The sequence below is a fragment of the Orycteropus afer genome, unplaced genomic scaffold (assembly GCF_000298275.1).
Source record: "Orycteropus afer afer isolate SDZICR_OR568_19922 unplaced genomic scaffold, OryAfe1.0 scaffold00394, whole genome shotgun sequence".
In the NCBI taxonomy this organism is placed as follows: Eukaryota; Metazoa; Chordata; class Mammalia; order Tubulidentata; family Orycteropodidae; genus Orycteropus; species Orycteropus afer.
The window spans coordinates 2,268,059-2,287,698 of NW_006921981.1; the positions used below are offsets into that span (position 1 = coordinate 2,268,059).

General features: G+C 37.5%; 1 protein-coding gene across 1 annotated transcript in view; it reads left to right on the forward strand.

Moving 5' to 3' along the window:
- DSG3 (desmoglein 3) overlaps window positions 1-19,640 on the forward strand; it is a 31,296-nt gene that overhangs the window by 2,157 nt on the left and 9,499 nt on the right. Inside the window, exons 2-12 of the mRNA XM_007953459.1 lie at window positions 939-974; window positions 1,479-1,610; window positions 2,568-2,723; window positions 3,184-3,328; window positions 4,019-4,185; window positions 5,063-5,191; window positions 6,133-6,318; window positions 9,983-10,254; window positions 11,231-11,370; window positions 11,999-12,226; window positions 14,054-14,314. Of these exons, the coding sequence (XP_007951650.1) occupies window positions 939-974; window positions 1,479-1,610; window positions 2,568-2,723; window positions 3,184-3,328; window positions 4,019-4,185; window positions 5,063-5,191; window positions 6,133-6,318; window positions 9,983-10,254; window positions 11,231-11,370; window positions 11,999-12,226; window positions 14,054-14,314 (1,852 nt within the window). The remainder of the gene's footprint in view (window positions 1-938; window positions 975-1,478; window positions 1,611-2,567; window positions 2,724-3,183; window positions 3,329-4,018; window positions 4,186-5,062; window positions 5,192-6,132; window positions 6,319-9,982; window positions 10,255-11,230; window positions 11,371-11,998; window positions 12,227-14,053; window positions 14,315-19,640) is intronic.

The following is a 19,640-nucleotide window of genomic DNA, read 5'->3' on the forward strand; positions in this document are numbered from 1 at the left end:
ATGAATAAGGAAGACCCAAGAAGAGTTGATGCTTTTAAGTTGTGGTGCTGGCGAAGAATGCTGAAAGTACCATGGACCGCTAAAAGAACTAACAGATCTGTCCTGGAAGAAGTGCACCCGAAATGCTCCTGGAAGCAAGAATGGCCAGACTTTGTCTCACCTACTTTGGGCATGTTGTCAGAAGGAACCATTCCTTGGAGAAAGATGTCATGCTTGGTAGGGCGGAGGGTCAACGAAAGAGGGGAAGGCCTTCAACGAGACGGATTGACACAGTGGCAGCAATGATGGGCTCAAGTATAGCGGGGATCATGGAGCTGGTGCGGGATCAGGCAGTGTTTCATTCTGTTGTGCATGGGGTCACTATGAGTCAGAGATGACTCAATGGCACCTAACAAGAACAAGAACAATACAGGACTGTCAACATAATCTTCAGATATTGTGATTCACAGGCATTCTTTTGCTGGCCTTTAAATAAGCCAGTTGAGTGGTGATGGTTTTTTAGGACCCCATTTGGCACTTTCTGAAGCTTAGATAGGTGTCACAGTGATGCTCACCACTGTTTTCTAAAGCAGTGGCTTCCATAGTTCCTGGGAATTTTTTACAGAATAGAAAAACAAGAAATATCTGGTTGTTGCAAACCGCTGTTGGGGATAGCTTTGCGAAGTTCAGTAGGTTCTTCTTTATATCATTAAAATTTTGTAGACAGATTAAAAAACTGGAAGGGCCCATTTATATTGAAAGCACTTTTTCTTTCCTGATAGGACTTTGTCTTTTGACTATTGATTCTGCTAACTTACTTCTTTTGAAATAGAAACAGTAGAATATAAACAGTATTTTAAAATATGAACAACAGAATATAATAATCAGGATTATAAACTTCAAGGAAATACTTATGGTACGAATTCATATTTAATTTGATTTTCTTTAAATATCTACAGGTGGTCGTACTGGTGCATGGAGAGTTGCGAATACAGGTAAAGTATGAGCAAGATCTTTGCAATTAAAAGTCGCTTAGGTAAAAAAAATGATAATTGTATATAGAAAAATATATATATTTACTTAGTATTTTAATTATTTGATAATTTAACAATGGAAATACATAAAATTAATATTCTAACAACTAACCCAGCCTGATTTAAATACCAATAATGTGTAATTTTTCTTATTGTAATTTGTCTCCTGCAGTCTTGCTTCTTACCTTAAATCAATCAACATGTTTTCATTAAGCAGGTAAATGAGATATTGTGGAGTATATAAAGAAAATATAAAATATAATTGAATGCTAATATTAAGAATCTTATAACTTTGTAAAAATTTTTTAAGTATTTAGTGTTTTCTCCTTGGTTGCCAAGGTGTCAGTTACCAGTTTTAGATCATCTTTAAATATAGAAAGTCCTTAACTAGGTGTCTATAATCAATATTCAAAGCAAATATGGCCAACAATGTGCATAATAAAGTTGAATCCTTTTCTACATAAGACAAAAGGAGAATTTGGAGAAGATGAGACAGCAGTACAACAAGTCAAAAGAAGATATAAACGTGAATGGGTGAAATTTGCAAAACCCTGCAGAGAAAGAGAAGACAACTCAAAAAGAAACCCAATTGCCGAAGTAAGTCAAAACAGCAGCAGCAGTGTGCATTTTGAGAATAAGTGTATTAGATGTAAATTAAAGTAATATGATGATCCCATTTAGCAAAGTGTAGATTGAGGACTCTACAGAACAAATGACCTGGTATCTTCAACAACAAAAAAAAGTATAATAATAATAACATAAGGGAGAGAGAAAGATGGAGGAACTACAGCTTCTAGAATTATTAAAAAGAACTGATTTATCCACTGATTTAGACATATAAGCATTATTTGGATACAGATTCTAGGAAACAGTTGAAATAATTTCTTCATATGACAATTAGAGAAATAGGAGTAAAGATAAAATGGGATTGGCTATGTATTGATAAATATTCATGTTGGGTGGTAGGATATATCAGGTTCATTATCTTATTCTCACTACTTCTACTTATGTTCAAAATTTTCCACATTAAAAAACTTAAAATTTTGAACATCTCATATACAATTCCATTCCCTTTTACCCTCCATTTCCCTGTAGTTAAACTAAAATAAATATATTTTTTTTAAAAAATGTTTTCAGTTAAGCAAGTGAGCCTTCAGAAGCGTCCCTGTCGACAGTTAGTGCCCTTGCCTTCCTCTTCGCCTTTTAACATCACCACAGTAATACGAGCAAATCTGAGAAGCATTCTACAGCTCAAATAATACGCATGCCCATTGGTCCATACTGTTCAGTAAAAGCAACACTTGTACTTTATTTCATATTCTTACAGGATCAGGTAGTGTTCCATTCTGTTGTAATAGGGTTGCTATGAGTTGAAGCCGACTCTACGGCAGCTAACAACGAAAAACAAATATTCCTAGGCAAAGAAATAAAAGTCACCAGTGTTTTCATTCAGTCAAAACAAACAGATGATTCGAGAGCATGGGGGTGGAGAAGAAGGGAAAGAGATAGCCTGAGTGATACTCATCACAACATTTTGGGTGTTTTTGGGTGCAGATTACTTCAGATTTCCAGAAAACCCAGAAAATTACCTACCACATTTCTGGGGTAGGAATTGACCAGCCCCCACTGGGAATCTTTGTTGTTGACAAACACACTGGAAAAATTAACATAACAGCCATAGTTGATCGTGAGGAAACCCCAAGCTTCCTGGTAAGTTTGTGTCTTCGACATTGAGCCACCTTTCTCCTTGTGGACCATCGCTTTAGAAAGTGATGCTTCTCTGCTGGGTAATTTTGAGAGGAGATCTTTTAACGTCACATGAATCACTCCACCTACAAATAATGACTTTAGTCCCTTTACAAAGAGCCTCCACTGGTGGTTGGGCACCTAAAAGAATACACTGGGAGGGTGCGAGAGTGAACGCTGAATCCAGCACCAAGGTTCCCATGAGCTTCATCCTGACATGAGACACCATCAGCCTGGAGGAAAGGGCAACTTGCCTAGTTGTTCTATGCAAATGGGCACCCACCCTTTCCTATTCCATCTACCCTTTCTTTGGGGAAACATTTTTCTTGTTTGCATATGTCAGGAGAGACCCTAATTTTCAAGTTTTAATATTAGGCATACTAAACTTATAGGATAATAAATAACATTTTCTCTCTTTTTCTAGATCACATGTCGAGCTCTAAATTCCTTCGGTCAAGATGTAGAGAAACCACTTATCTTAACAGTAAAAATTTTAGATGTCAATGATAATCCTCCAGTATTTGCCCAAAGCATTTTCATGGGTGAAATTGAAGAAAATAGTGCTTCAAGTAAGTTTTCTATGGTATCTACCATTTCTAATTTTTTTCAAATACAAGTATCAATCTAGTACATCATTTTTATAATTTATCACCTAGATTTCATCAGTAGTTTTGCAGGAAAAAAAAAATCTTTAAATTAGCCTGGGAACTTAAATCTTTGTAGTTGAGCTAAGTATCCGCTGCCATTGTATTCCTAGGTTTTGGTCCTATTATCAAGTCAATAGTATCTTATTGTTTGTATATAATTAACATGAATGAGCCAACACAAAGACCATGAGGCAGGTCTAGGTAGCCTGGATACTTAAAGTGGCCTTTTCAGATTATAAGAAACAGAGGCAGATGCACACTACCTTTGATAATTTGTCAGAAGGAAGTAATAATAATAGAAGGAGCTAGTTTCAACCTCAACACAGCCAGATTTTAGGGAGAACTGGAAGATTTTTATGGAAAGCAGCAAAATTCTACCTGGCTGAGCACAGAAGTAAGAGTTATGGCAAGGTATACTTAATGGGTTTTTTTTTTTTTTTTTGATAGTCTTGTTTTATTTGAGGTTTTTGTTTTGTATTGTTTTCCAGCATGCAGATATCTTTAAGATCTTTTTAAAAAAAAAAGTACCAATTTGAAATTGTGTTGAATATTTAATGTGACCATAGTTTCAATCTTTACATATTCTTTAATGAACTATTTCTGTATTCCTAGACTCACTGGTGATGATATTAAATGCCACAGATGCAGATGAACCAAATCATATGAACTCTAAAATTGCCTTCAAAATCGTCTCTCAGGAACCGGCAAGCCAACCCATGTTCCTCCTAAGCAGAAACACTGGGGAAGTCCGTACCTTGACCAATTCTCTTGATCGAGAGGTAAAATAAGGCACTAGAGAGCATTCAATAACAAAGCAAAGAGATATCACTCAGTTTTACCTGTGAATAAAAAGAGAAAGGAAAACAGATCCCAAGACTCAACTAGGTCAATCTAGAGAAACTATTTGTATTAAAGGAAGATTCTAGTAGGATGATGGATATATCTGGGACCTGAAGAATCACTGTACCCAAAACAACAAACAAGTATCAGAATGCCAATGGGAGTTACAATGGGAAGAAAGCAAAAGGCCTTGTAATACATGGACAAAGACTGAACTTTAACTTACTGCTCATATGATCAAGGAAAAGGAAATTTCTTAGATGAAGGGGGATATTTCTATATGGGAATCAATCTCAATTCTTCCTGGTTATCACACATTTTCTCTTTGACTTCTTTCAATTTTAGCCCTGCTTCTAGGGCAGTAATGAGTCCCTTTCCTCTCTCTTCTCCATTGTCCTACTACCACCACCATCACCACCACCATCTCCATAATCACACATTACCCTGTCAGACTCCATAGTGTTTTTGTACAAAAGATTTTCAGAAGAGACTACCAGGGAAGCTGTATAAGTGAGTTTCCATTAGATAAGCATCCTGTCATACCCCTCACCCATTTTTGCTCTAAATATACTACCTTGTGATAAGAAAGCTTACAAAAAAGAAAACCTATTCTGACCCATTGAAGACTTCCACCCAATTTCACAAGCCTCCTCTGATCTTTTGATGGCGAACAACAAGCAGTGTACATGATCCTTCCAGAGAATGAATCATGGGACTGAATATTGTCACCTCATCACTAGTAGAAAGCAGGTAGTTGCCATTTGTATCCTTTGCACTGGAGACTAATTATTTTTCTTTATTTTTTTCCTAATTTAGCAAGTTAGTAGTTATCATCTGGTTGTGAGTGGTGCGGACCAAGATGGAGAAGGACTCTCAACTCAATGTGAATGTAGTATTAAAGTGAAAGATGTCAATGATAATTTCCCAGTGCTTAAAGAATCTCAGGTACAGCATTCATACCTTAAAGAATAATTCTTATGAGTGTATATATTATTTGGAATTCCCCTGTGGTGCAAATGGTTAGGCACTGGACTACTACCAAAAGATTCGTGGTGCAAACCCACCCAGAGGTATCTTGGAAGTAAAGCCTACCAAACTGCATCTGAAAGGTCACAGCCTTGAAAACTCTATGGGATGCAGTCCTACTCTGCACACCTGGGATTGCCATGAATCAGAATTGACTTGACAGCAACTAACCACATCAACAATACATATTAAACACTTTACCTTTTTAATTCAGTTTTTGCCTGATTACTGGGTTTTATTTAGTTCTCTGTATTTTTTCTTAAAAAATAAGTTTTCTGTAAGTATAAGAATGCAGTAACCAGAAAGGAGATAATACATACCTTTTTTAAAATTCTTTTTTTAAAAATAAAACCATGTTTTATTGTGTTTTTGGTGATGATTTACACAGCAGTTTAGGTTCCCATTCATCAATTTCTTCCTAATGCATGAACATTCTCAATATTTTCATTCTAGTTGTTTGATTCCCATTAATCTAGTTTCCCTGCCCCTTACATTTTCATCTTTGTTTTAAAGTAATTTTTGACAGTTTTGTCACATACAGATAATTTTTTAAAGGAGCATAGTACTCACAGTGATATTCGTTATTTTGTGTATAATACATATTTTGAGAAGTGATGATAAATACCATTTACCATAAATACAATGGGAGCTCTAATGACATAGTACCTAACACATTTGACTGCTAACCAGAAGGCTGGCGGTTCAAGCCCACCAGCCATTCTTTGGAAGGAAGATTGAGCAATCTACTTCTGTAGAGATACCACCTAGGAAACCCAAGGATGGGTTGCTATGAGCCAGAAACAAATTTCTTAAGATAAGATCCAACATTGAGTCTTGAATTCTGCTTCTCTCCTCTTTAGTATACAGCACGTATTGAAGAAAATACATTAAGTTCTGAATTACTTCGATTTCAAGTAACAGATTGGGATGAAGAGTTCACAGATAATTGGTTTGCAGTATATTCCTTTGTCTCTGGAAATGAAGGGAATTGGTTTGAAATACACACTGATCCTAGAACTAATGAAGGCATCCTGAAAGTGGTTAAGGTATGGACTGGTTTCATTCTTCTACAGTAACCAAATCTATAATTTCTACAAATAACCTTTATTTGTTTGTAAGTAATAACACCACTTCATTTTAGGAAACTTGGAAAACACATAAAAAAGAATTTTTTAAAAGTCACCCTACAACCCTATTACTTAAAGACAACCACTCTTAAAATCTTGGTTTACTTGCTTCCAGTTGTTCATACTTTCTATAGTAAGCACAAGTATACAGATCTTGTAGCTATTTCCTCACATTCTTGTGTTTATAGATGTGCATACTTTAAGCACAAGAAAGTAAAACATTTTTTTCTTTTTATTTGATCTCATTCACTTTCTACAATTGGACTGAATTTAGGAAGAGATAAAATACAAAGAACTGTGGCTTGTGAAACTGCCAATCTGTTTTAGATGAATTATCCATAGTCATCAGAAGGAAAAAAAATACAATCTCCCCCTAGAAAGTGGGAATATATGAACTAAATCTGCAAGATAAAAAATAATTGAGTAACGCTTCCATTTAACATGCTTGGCTACACAGACTCTCCATCTGGGATTACTTAAAGATATGTATAAATGGATATGGTATCAACTAGAAGAAATGACCATTATTTGGAGACATCTTTTGTTGTCATTGGACTGTATGACAGCTTCTTCCCTTAATCCTTTGAGTCTAGTCCAGTGGCAATCTAGTACATTCCCTTAACAAGTGATTACTGGATTCCTAGATTTCTGGGAGTCATGAGGGCAGTTCTTTATTATTCCACTTTTCAGAGACAAGGTTACAGCCACCCTCATTTATAAGGTCTCTTTATAAATTCCCAGCGGTGCCCATTATCTTCCATCCTGTGCCTTTATTCCTTATCTCATATATTGGTGGCATCCAGTTTCCCAAACAAGAAACACAGGCTTTATCCTCAAATCATGGCATTTCCTCACAACACACAGCCAGTTATCAAATTCTCTCCTAGAAATGGTCCTTGAAGTCTGGTCCTCCTCTGCCTTCTTACTGACCATGCTCTATCCTAGTCTTGGCTTCTCTCTCCTGGATGACTTCCTGATTGGTATCTCTACCTCCGGTCTCTCTTTTAGTTTACTCTCACTGTTACTGGTCCACCACCATGTTTTTTCTTAAAACCAATTGGGATCAGTCATTCTTCTCTTTATAACCCTCCCTCATTCTTTAATGGCTACAAAACTGGTGCTCAAACCTGATTGTCCATTTGAATCACCTGGAACTTTTCCTAGACCATTGGACTGTAAGAACTATTGATTCTATTGTTCTGTAGCAAAACCTAGGCATTGGGAGGTGGGAAAGGTCTTAAAGACTCCTTAGTGACTTCAATACAAAGCTAGGTTTAATAATCATCTGCAAGCCTTTAAGATGAACTTCATTCTCCTCAGACCCGTATACAAAACCATTCACCATTTGTAGTTAGAATATTCCCTATGATGTTAAATGTTCTTCTGCCACTCTGGGCTTTTGCAAGCATTTTCACCTCTGCCTGGGTAACTCTTCATCTTCCTTCATCATTCAACTCAGATGAAAATCTATCTGAAGGCTTTATTAACTCTCCTGAGTAGAAGCATTCACTAACTCTCACAAAAAAAAACACTACAATCTGTTTTGTCTTTTACTTCTTGTATTATAATTACCTATTTACACATCTTTCTTTTCCACTCCATTAGAATATATTTGAACATACAAAGCCAGTCAGTGCAAAGTTAAAATTCAAATCTAGATCTTTTTCTGAATTATTTTTAGTGATACACAAACATAGCCAAAATAAGCATTTCCCAATCTCCTATCTTCAAAAAATTTCTACTGAGTGGAAAAAGCTATCCTGGGATTCGTTATGCCTTGGTTTGGGTCACCTCAATATAAAGGTCAAACAAATAGTCATCATACAAGACTCTGAAACTGGTTCCATGAAGAATTGGTGCACCACCTAATCAATGCTTTTCAGGTGCCTATTTACCAACCAATTAATATCACACATAAGTAAAATATTGCTGAAGATAATTCAAAAATGGTTGCAGCAGTATATTGACAGAGAACTTCCAGAAAGGCAAGCTGAATTCAGAAGAGGATGTAGAATGAGAGATATCATTGCTGATGTCAGATGGATCTTGGTTGAAAGCAAAGAATACCAGAAAGATGTTTACTTGTGTTTTACTGACTATGCAAAGGTATGTGGATGTGCAGATCATAACAAATTATGGAAAACATGGAGAAATATGAGAATTCCAGAACAATTCATTGTGATCATAAGGAACCTGTACAGAGACCAGGAGGCTGTTGTTCGAACAGAACAAGGGGATACTTCATAGTTTAAATTAGGAAGGGAGTGCATCAGGGTTGTATCCTTTCACCATACTTATTCAATCTGTATGCTGAGCAAATAGTCCAAGAAACTTGATTATATGAAGAAGAGCGTGGCATCAGGCTGTCTCTTTGAAGACTAAGGTGAGCCTAACCCAATCCATGGTATTTTCAATCACCTCATACACATGTGAAAGCTGGACAATGAATAAGGAAGACCAAAGATGAGTTGATGCTTTTGAGTTGTGGTGTTGGCAAAGAATACTTAGGGCACCATGAACTGCCAGAAGAATGAACCGATCTGTCCTGCACGAAGTACAGCTGGAATGCTCCTTGGAAGAGAGAATGGCCAGACTTCGTCTAACCTACTTTGGTCATGTTGTCAGAAGGAGCCATTCCCTGGAGAAGGAGAACATGCTTGGGAAAGTGGAGGGTCAATAAAAAAGGGAAGGCCCTCAATTAGGTAGATTGACACAGTGGCTGCAACGATGGTTTCAAGTACAGCAAATATTGTGAGGCTGGCACAGTGTTTCGTTCTGTTGTACACAGAGCCACTATGAGTCAGAGCTGAATCTACAGCACCTAACAACAGCAACATTTGCCAGCCAAGGTTACTAAGATAGTTTGCCTTCACTACCTAAAAATCTTTAAAGTCAGGAAAGACATTATTGTGCACATATCCAATGACTATTCTGTGAAAGAATCATAACTGCCATTTATAAGAATGTATTACGGGTTGGCAATTTGAATCCACGTAGCAGTGCTGCAGAAGAAAGGCCTGACGATCTACTTCTACAAAGATTACAGACAAGAAAACCCTAGGAGCAGGTCTACCCTGTAACACATGGGTTGCCATGAGTTGGAATCAACTCCACAGCAACAGGTTGGGTATTTGAGGTCTTAATTTGTTTGGTCCTCATAACAATTTGATGAAACAAGTTTTTTGTTGCTTCTTTTCCCAAAACTGAAAACTTGAGGATCAGAGAAATTTAATACTATACCCTCAATGGTACAGCTATTACCTATTAGAACTAGGACTCAAATTTTGACTACAAATTTGGGTTTTTTCCACTGTATCTCACAATTTAAAGAGACAATGATATTTTGTTAGTCTAGAAAGAGTTACCCCATTTTGTAAGTAGCAGTTCCCAACCCAAGATCTCATGAGGTAAGAATATTAAAGCTTTCTCAATTTCAACGTAATGGTTTATGAAGCTGTTTTATTACATAGAAATAAAAGGATCCATTGAAAGCCTCTAGCATAGAGTTCTTTTGCCTTCTTCTGGGTTTGCTGGTTTATGTTTTAGTGACACTTCTGCCCTTCTAATTTTATTTTTACTCCAGGCTCTAGATTATGAACAACTGCAAAATGTGCAATTGAGTATTGCTGTCAAAAACAAAGCTGAATTTCACCAATCAATAATTTCTCAATATCGAGTCCAGGCAACCCCAGTAACAATTCAGGTAGTAAATGTGAGAGAAGGACTCATATTCCGTCCTGCTTCCAAACCATTCACTGTGCAGAAAGGCATAAGTAGTAAAAAGTTAGTTAATTACATCGTGGGAACATATCAAGCCATCGATGAAGACACTGGGAAGGCTGCCTCATTTGTCAAGTAAGATGATTTTTACGTCTTACTATTCTTTGAAAGGAGCTCTGGTGGTGTTGTGGTTAAGGCATAGGGCTGTTAACCGAAAGGTGGGTGGTTCCAAGCCCCCAGCTGCTCCACAGGAGAAAGATGAGGCAATCTACTTCTGTAAAGATTTACAGCCTTGGAAACCCAATGGGGGTGGTTATGATTCAGAATCGACTTGATGGCAGTGGGTTATTATTATTCTTTGATGTAATTTTAATCTGTAAACTACTACAAAGTAGCACATAAACTATGTTAAGCCAGGAATGCAAAGAGAAACAAAGGTGGCCAAGACAAATTTAATAACTGGTTAACTCAAGAACAGACATGTACTTAAATAATTAAAACATATAGTGCTATAAGCAAGGATATAAGCACTTAACATAAGTTAAAGTGGAAAATAAGAGATGCCTTAGCCTATTTTGAGAGATAAGGAAAAAATGTCACAGACACTTCTAATTGAGTCTTTAAAATGCACGGATAGTCACCAAAAGAACATAGTTCGAGTAGATGGAGTGGCACATAAAAGACATGTGCGCCTAAAACTTCAGATTACTGTGCAAAGTAGCTGCTGTGAGGGGCAAGGATAGAGTTACTATTTTATTTTTTCACATGGAAGAGAAAAATCAGGCTAAGACATAATTACCAAAACCAAACAAAACCTACTGTCATCGAGTAGATACCAATCCATAGCAATCCCCACTGGGCTTCTAGGGGGTAAATCTTTGTTTACAGAAGTAGCTTGCCCTATCTTCCTTCCACAGAGTGGCTGGTGCATTTGAACCTGTTCTGGTTATACAACTCATCTATCCTAATATGTTAATTTCTTAGTTTTTCAGAAGAGCATAATGTAATATATTGAATCTAAATACATTAAATCTAAAATGAGTCCTTTTCACCAAATATGTAATATTCCATATTTGAAGAAAAACTATTAATTTTTTCTACTATAAAACAGATATGTCATGGGACGTAATGATGGTGGTTTGCTAACTATTGATTCAAAAACTGCTGAAATCAAATTTATCAAAAACCTAGATCCGGACTCTACTTTCGTAGTTAACAAGACAATCACAGCTGAGATTCTGGCCATAGATGGTAAGAAATGTATTTTAATCATTTTCAGAGAAATGTAACTTCAATTGGCATTCCTTTATGAATAAATGATTATGACAAACAAACAAAACCAAAATAATACTACCTAGAAATACAGCAAAAAGCCGGGAGGGGAACAATAAAAATGACTGATTATCTCATCACTAACAGCTCTTAGTTTATTTTCTTTTGCTAATAGTATTTTTTAATTTTTGTCTTCAATAAACTTTTGTATCTTGGATAATAAGAATAAATAATAGTTTATTCCAAATATTCAACTTTTAGAAACAAAAAGTTTTCACACCATGCTAGGTTCATTGAGTACAACACATTTAAGAAGCCATTATGTTCGTGTTGGTTTCTTTCATAATAAGTGAATTCAGCATCTTGATTTCAAGCATTGTGACTAAGTAAAGGTATCAACCAATTTGGGAAATTTAAATTTGCTTTGTACCAGACGTAGCAGTAGGCTTCTACTGTTATTCACTTGTTATTCACTTCTGAGAATAACAATTATAATTTCTCATGAGAAGACACACTAACTTGGCTACATAAAAGAGAAATTTTTAAAATTAATTATTTTACAACTTCTTCTGTATGTTTCTTTAACCCTAAAATGTTATTCTTACAGAAAACACGGGTAAGACTGCTACAGGCACCGTATATGTTGAAGTACCTGATTTTAATGAAAATTGTCCAATGATTGTCCTCGAAAAGGAAGTAATTTGTAGTTCATTACCCTCAGTTACTGTGTCAGCTAGAGCACTGAACAAGGATAAATACACTGGTCCCTACACTTTTTCACTAGAGGAGCAACCTTTAAAATTGCCAGTCATGTGGAGTATCACGACACTGAATGGTGAGTAATGGGAAAGTTGCTCTTATAAATGAAAGTTGCTGCTTCATTACGCTTCCAGAAGGATAAGAGAGCTCACCTGGAAGCAGGTCCTTTCCAAGGGTAAATGAACAAATTCACTATAATAAGCATGTGGTCTTCACCTTATGAATTTCTTCTCAGTACAGAAGAGAAAAGGAATGATATGTGTTATCACCATGTAAAATTTTCTGCTTCTCATGTGAGACCCAATGTTTTAAATATTTTTATATATTTAACATCCTTATTTCTACCTATATAGCATATCAAAATATAGACAAGTCAGGCATCTATTCTATGACAGAACTGTTTAGATTTCTAAATATGTGAACTTTTCCAAACTGGGCCAGCTGAGAGCAGGCATGCTGCACTGGACAAATTGGGCTGAAGCAAGACACATGGGAAGTGGAACTTAGTGTTCCATCAGTCAAGAATCTTGAGCATGGTGAACTCAAATTCATAAACCCATTCACGAATGGGAAAGAGCTAATCTGTCCTTCCTTTTACTCCCAATCTTAATCATTATTAATTTTACGTTTCCTATGTGTTCCAGGAATCTCATAGGAGCAAACATTAGACTTAATAAAAATGTTCTAGATTTTATAGTAACCATCAGGCCATGTTGCCAAATCCTTCGTAAACTAACACACTTTTCTGTGGCTCTTTCCTGAATCAATCTTGCTTCCTCTTGTGAACAAGCTCTGTGATGCCCTTCACTCATTTGTTGTTGTTGTTATATGCCGTCGAGTCGGACCCTACTCATAGCGACCCCTCCTTGGGTTTCAGAGGCAGTTATCACTACGGAAGTAGATTGCCCCATCTTCTTTCCGAGGAGTGGCTGGTGGATTTGAACTGCCAGCCTTCTGGTTAGCATTCAAGTACCTTAGGCACTACGCTACCAGAGCTCCCTTCACTCATAGGCATCAGCAATTGCCAGAGTCTTGGTCTCCAGGGCCTTCTTCCCTTGGGGCTTACAGATCTTGATGTAAGAATCTAGCTCCAAAGTATTCGTGTAGCATTTGACTGCACCTGGGTTTTCCAGATGCATGATCAGTGAAGAGGGTGCTACAGCAATCTCAGAAAGAATTAGGACTGGCACTAGGCATACCTGTTTGGGTGAGGCTGGGCAAGGCAGCACTGGTGGGACGGGGAAGGCAATGCACTATGGCAAAGGGCACGGTGAAGTTAAAAATTGTTCCAGCAATACACCACCAGGCTCCTAAGAGCTGCTGCCAGAATCCCACTTAGAAACAGCAATGTAGCCATGGAAAATGGAGAGTTATTGATGCTCAGGAATCAGAGGGTTAGAGGTCATGGTCACAAGTGGGTTCTGCACAGTGGGCTTGTGAGATGAGAATGGACAGGAACAGCTGAGGTATCCATAGCCAAAGCAGAAACTCTGTCTTAGGCAGGCACAAAAAATATGGAGGGAGGGGAAGGCACACCCTCAGAGGGCCACCCAAGAGTCCAGGGTTGGCCAGACATACAAGAAAGTAGTTAAACTCCAAAGAGAGGAGATTCAAGTTATGCTCATCTCCCAACTTCTTGGTCACTTTGGTAGAACTGAGTCTTCATGGGGGAGAATAATGGGCCCATCTAGGCACAGAGGAGGGCAGGGAGGCAGATGCAAGCAGATTTGCCAACTGAACGCCTTCTAACCATTATAACTGCCCAAACCTTATCCTATTATCAGCCCTGCTATTGGAGACAGTGATCTCTAGGGCAACTCTAGCTCTGTTAACAAAAATAACTACTTTTAAGAGCAAAATCTGCCTTGTCCAACCATTGATTTGTATGATTGTTTATCTACAGCTACTTCAGCACTGCTAAGAGCCCAGCAAGAAGTATCTCCCGGAGTGTACAGAATCGCCCTCACTGTTACGGACAGACAGAACATGCAGTGTGACACACCAGAGAGCCTGACCCTGGAAGTCTGTCAGTGTGATGACAGGAACATCTGTGGAACTTATGACCCAAGCAAAAATCCTGGGCCCACGTACAGAACGCAGCCATCTGTGGAGCTGGGGCCTGCTGCCATTGGCCTGATATTTCTTGGTCTTCTGCTGTTGCTATGTGAGTATACCATCATGTCATTCCATTTATAACAAGATGTCTCTGGTGGCACAGTGTCTAAGGCATTTGACTGCTAAACAGAAGGCTGGCAGTTCAAACCCACCAGTCACTCCTCAGAAGGAAGACTGGACAATCTACTTCCGTGGAGATACACCTCGGAAACCCAAGGAAGGGTCCCTATGAGTCGGATCCGACTCGACAGCAGTGAGTTAGTTGTTGTTGTTGTTGTTGTTTAGTTTTGTTTTTAAATCACTGTTTTCAGAGGTCTTTGTGCTGCCCATGCTTACCTCTGCAAAGCAGGAGCCATGCTGTCATTGCTTCGTAGGTAAAGCTATAAGGAAATGGCATTTGCAGGAAGAATCTGAAATGTTTAACTTGTCACTAATAATCTATATTTCTACTACAGCAAATCAAGTCACATTTTAGACATTTAGTACAAGACAATCAAGGGAGTGGCAGGAATAAACCAGTAACACTCTCTACATACTGAAAGTAATGTACCAGTAACCAGTTGCTGCTGAGTCGTCCCTGACTCATGGTGACCCTATGCGTGTCAGAGTAGAAATGTGCTCGATAGGATTTCAGTGGCTGTTTTTTCTTTTTTTTTTCCAGAAATACAGCTAGTCCCTGACTTAAGACATATTCAAGTTATGACGACTCACACTTACAACATTCTGTGTTTGGTTTTTTTTTGTACATCTTATCATTAGTAATATGTACTCCATACAATGTTGCAGCACATAATTTGCTGATGTTATCATTCTCAGATGTTCACTTGCAGATGTTCAATTTTATAATTTACTTTTAAAAACACTGTTGTATAGCAGACTATACCTGGGTCTACAATGAAGTCAGAGTCAAGGTCAGTGGCAAGAGTCACAATAGATAATTGGGCAGTGTTCATCTCTAACAACATATAACAATTGAACCTTGTGCACGCCCAACAGCCATTACAACTCCAACTTCATTGTTATGATATTGCCATTGACATCCTTGTAGACCAGGCCTCTAGCTTATTCCATTCAATGTTTCGTACCATGAGAAGCACATTAATTTGAAGCCAAGATGCTTACATTTCTCTGCCTATAATACCTGCACACCTAACGACATGTCTAGCAAAAGAAGTCATTCCACTGATAAGATTTATCCACCACCTGCTGCCCTCAAGTCAATTCTGACTCATAGTGACAACTCATTTAGAATGAGTTTGGTTTTTTTTTTTTTTTTTAATTGTGATTTGGGTGAAAGTTTACAGTAGAACTGCCCCATAAGGTTTCCAAGGCTGTAAACTTTCACAGAAATAGACTGCCTCATCTTTCTCCTGCAGAGCTGCTCTGGTGGTTCACACAGCCAACATTTTGCTTAGCAGAGAATGCCTTAACCACTGCACCACCAGCGCTCCTAAGATTTATAAAGATACTGATAATAAAAAGCAATAATAATCAAATTGGTTTTTTTAAAAAAAGGTATTTGACTTATACCAGAAGAATCATCCAAACAGAAGCACATCATAAGTTGGGGACTTCCTGTGGATTGCCCGGCTTTTCTCACAGGTGTCTCTAGGTGGACTCGAACCTCTCACCTCTCACTTACCAGCCAAATGTATTAACCTGTTTGCACCATCCAGGGATATACGTGGCCAAAATAATGGTTTTATCCACTAATGTAACACCTTCTAAAGTATCTTTCCAATATGCAAGTCTCATGAAATGCTACAATTAAGAGATCCCTGGCCAAATAAATTTAGGGACAATATTTGTACAAAATTATAGGCCTTGAACTTTAACATTAAAATATCATAAGCTATTAGAAGTAATTGTTAAAACCAGTATTTCTTCAAAATAGTTCACAGGAATATGCGCCTCCTTTGGAAGTTTCACATTTAATATGATAGCTTCCTTGAGCACATTAAGGACATGACATACATGAATCATTTTCTGATAAAGTAAAATTTACTTTATTAAATGCACCCACTCTTCATTATTAATATGGGTAGCTTTCAAAGACCAGGTTGCTATGCGAAAATTGATGTTATGCAAAAATAGAGGATGACCACATCATTATATAACTGCCTAATTGCCTCATTACATAACTACCAAATCACTGGAAATCATGGCTCATCCTAGTTGATGCATAAGCTTAACTATTGCAGCCAGCACTGCTTTCACCTCACATCTCGGTGTTCATTACTGCCTGGCACATGTCAATGACATATGAAATACATACTAGATTTTTTAATATAGTCATAAATGCAAATGACAGGTAATGAGATAGTCTATAAATAAGAAGCACTTGTACATAAATTTCTGAAAAGTCACATTTGAATGAAAATCTTGAGAATGAAATCATACTTCGAATGTAATAGACTAGATCTCAAGTTAAAAGAACTCTTTTGCAAATACTATATAAATGAAGGAAATCTTTGATAAATTCACACTTCCCTGATTTGTTATAAAACCATAGACTTTTACAGTTAATGAATGTTCAGGATGATAAACTCTACTAGAACGCCCCATTTAAATTTTTGTTTTCACATTTTAAAATGTAAAATAAGAAATATTTTTGTCTCAGAAAGGTACAAAAAATTACATAATAGGCATACATATAACCACCATACAGACGCAACACATATTAATGTTTTACCATATTTGTTTAGTTCTCTAAATGCAACAGATACTGCTCTTGGTTTCCCACAGACATACTTTATTTTCCTCGGAGGTATTTACTATCTTGAAGTTAGCATAAGGAGCTCTGGTAGCACAGTGTTTAAAGCATTTGGCTGCTAACCAAAAGGTCAATGGTTTGAACCCACCAGCTGCTCCATGGGAGAAAAATGAGGCATTTTGCTACTAAAAAAATTTACAGACTTGGAAACCCTATAAGGGTTTTTTGGGGTTTGTTTGTTTTTCTTTCTTTCTTTTTTTTAATTGTGATTTGGGTGAAAGTTTACAGAGCAAGTTCACTTTCCATACAGAAGTTCACATACACTTTGTATCATGACATTGACTACAATTTACCACAGTGCAACAGCTCCTCTCCCATTTCCTCCCCATAGTTACCTCTTCCCTGTGTCCTTCCCTCCGTACACTCCTGCCCCCTGAGCTATGACACTGTGCATACACAGCCCTTCAATTCTCCCATAATTATTCTCTCCAAAGAGTGTATCTCCCTAGTGTAAATGTGCACCTCACATGCCTGTCTTTTGTTTGGCTGGAAGCCATAGGTGTGGGTTCAGTTTCAGACCTGAAGGACAGCTAGAGGCCATATTCTCAATGATTCCATTAGGTTCTGTCAGACCAGAAAACCTGGTCCCTTTTTTTTTTTTCTCCTGTTTGTTTGTTTTTAAAGATATCATGCATCATTCAATTTACAAGCTTAAATTGACATTTAGTTTTAATTGTTCAATATCATACTATTCAACTTCAACAGTAAAGATTTTTCACATACCTTTAGGTGATTCACTAAGGAGCCAAGGTGGTAGAGGTTAAGACATTTGGCTGCTAACCAAAAGGTCAGTGATTTGAACTCACTAGCTGCTCTGTGGAAGAAAGATGAGGCAGTCTGCTTACATGAGGATTTACAGCCTTAGAAACCTAATGGGGGTCACTATGAGTCAGAATCAACTCATTTAGAATGAGTTTGTTTTTTTTTTTTTTTTTTCTTTCACATGATTCATTATCCTAACTGCCAGGTACCTGAGTGACACAAATGATTTGCGCTCAACTACTAATCTAATGGCTGGCACTTTGAACCTCACAGCGGCACTGTGAGAGAAAGTCCTGGTGGTCTGCTTCCATAAGATTATAGCCAAGAAAACCCTGTAGAGCCGGCCTGCTCTGTAACAGACACATGGAATTAACTTGACAGGAGTGGTTGTTTGTTGTTGTTGTTGTTGTTTGTTATTGCTGATACTAGCTGTCAGCTGAAAGGAGAGTTTGATTCTAGTTTTCATGTGGTTCAGAGTATGTAAAACTGTATGAAAAAAAAATTATACCATGATAAAGCTATAAGAAAATACAAAGCACAAAAGGCTTCAGAGAGCAGGAAAATTGCCAAGTTGAGCCTAGAAGTAGGATATGACAAGAATAAAAAGAGGGAAAGGTGTTTGCAAAAGGTAATAGCATGAGCCAAAGGCTAGAGAACACTTGGCCTGTTTTTGGAATCACAAAGTCGTGGGAAGCTAAGGCATGAGTAAAATGTGGCAAGTGAAGATGAAACTAGAACATATGCCATGGCGTTTGGACTTTAAGCTGTGAGAAAGAGGGGTTGCTGAAGGTATATGAATAAAAAGTTAGCATGATGTTTATATTTTACAAAGATAACTCTGGTAGCATTGTATATGGTAAATTAGAAAGGAAAGAAAAGTTCAAAGTGTCTAAGTCAGGGTTGTCTAGAGGAACAGAACCAGTATGATCTATTGATATGTGGATCAGACAACAGCCTGGAGATGCCTGCAGACTTGGGCATAAAAACTTGTAGGTCAGGTGAGGGGAAGAATGAAGCATAAGATAGTTCTGGAAAAATGCCAAATTACAGTCTGGAAGCAGAATATAAAAAACTCCCTTATAGCTCTAAGGCCTTCAGCTCATTGGAAGAGAGCTACCCACATTATAGAGAGGTTCTGCTTTACTTAAGGCCAACTGATTTAATGACACTTAATTACTTCATAACAGTTTTAGACTAGTTTTTAAACAATTGGGCACCATAGCCTAACCAAATGGATACATAAACTTAAGCTTCACAGAAGTTATATTAACGTCCCAGGAAAGCTGATGGAGGCCAGATTCAGAACATGAGATGTGACTGGAAAGGAAAGGACAGGTGTGCAAGACATTACAATGGTACAATGGGCAGAAATGAACAGGAAAAGTAGACAAGAAGTCCACAATGACAACAAGGTTTCTAGGTTTGGCAGTCAGTGGTAGCTGAAGTCATTAACTGAAATTGAAAATATCAGTGGGAGCGTAGAGATGGAGGTGGCAAGAATGAGTTTGATTTTGAAATGTTGAATTTTGACGTGTGTGATATGTCCTGCAGGCTACTGTATATTTGGGATTATGACTCAGGATGGCAGCCTGAAGAAATATACTGTGTTACTCCCACAATATTTTCATGTGATGCTACCATTTGCAAAATGCCATGCTTTGAATTTTGTGCAAAGCAGAATATACATTTTTCAAGTCTACAGAAATACACTCGCATTTTGAAAACTTTTATATACATATATTAAAACAGGGAGCTCTGGTAGCATAGTGGCTAAAGCACTTGACTGCTCACCAGAAGGCTGGCGGTTCAAACCCACCAGCCACTCCTCGGAAGGAAGGTT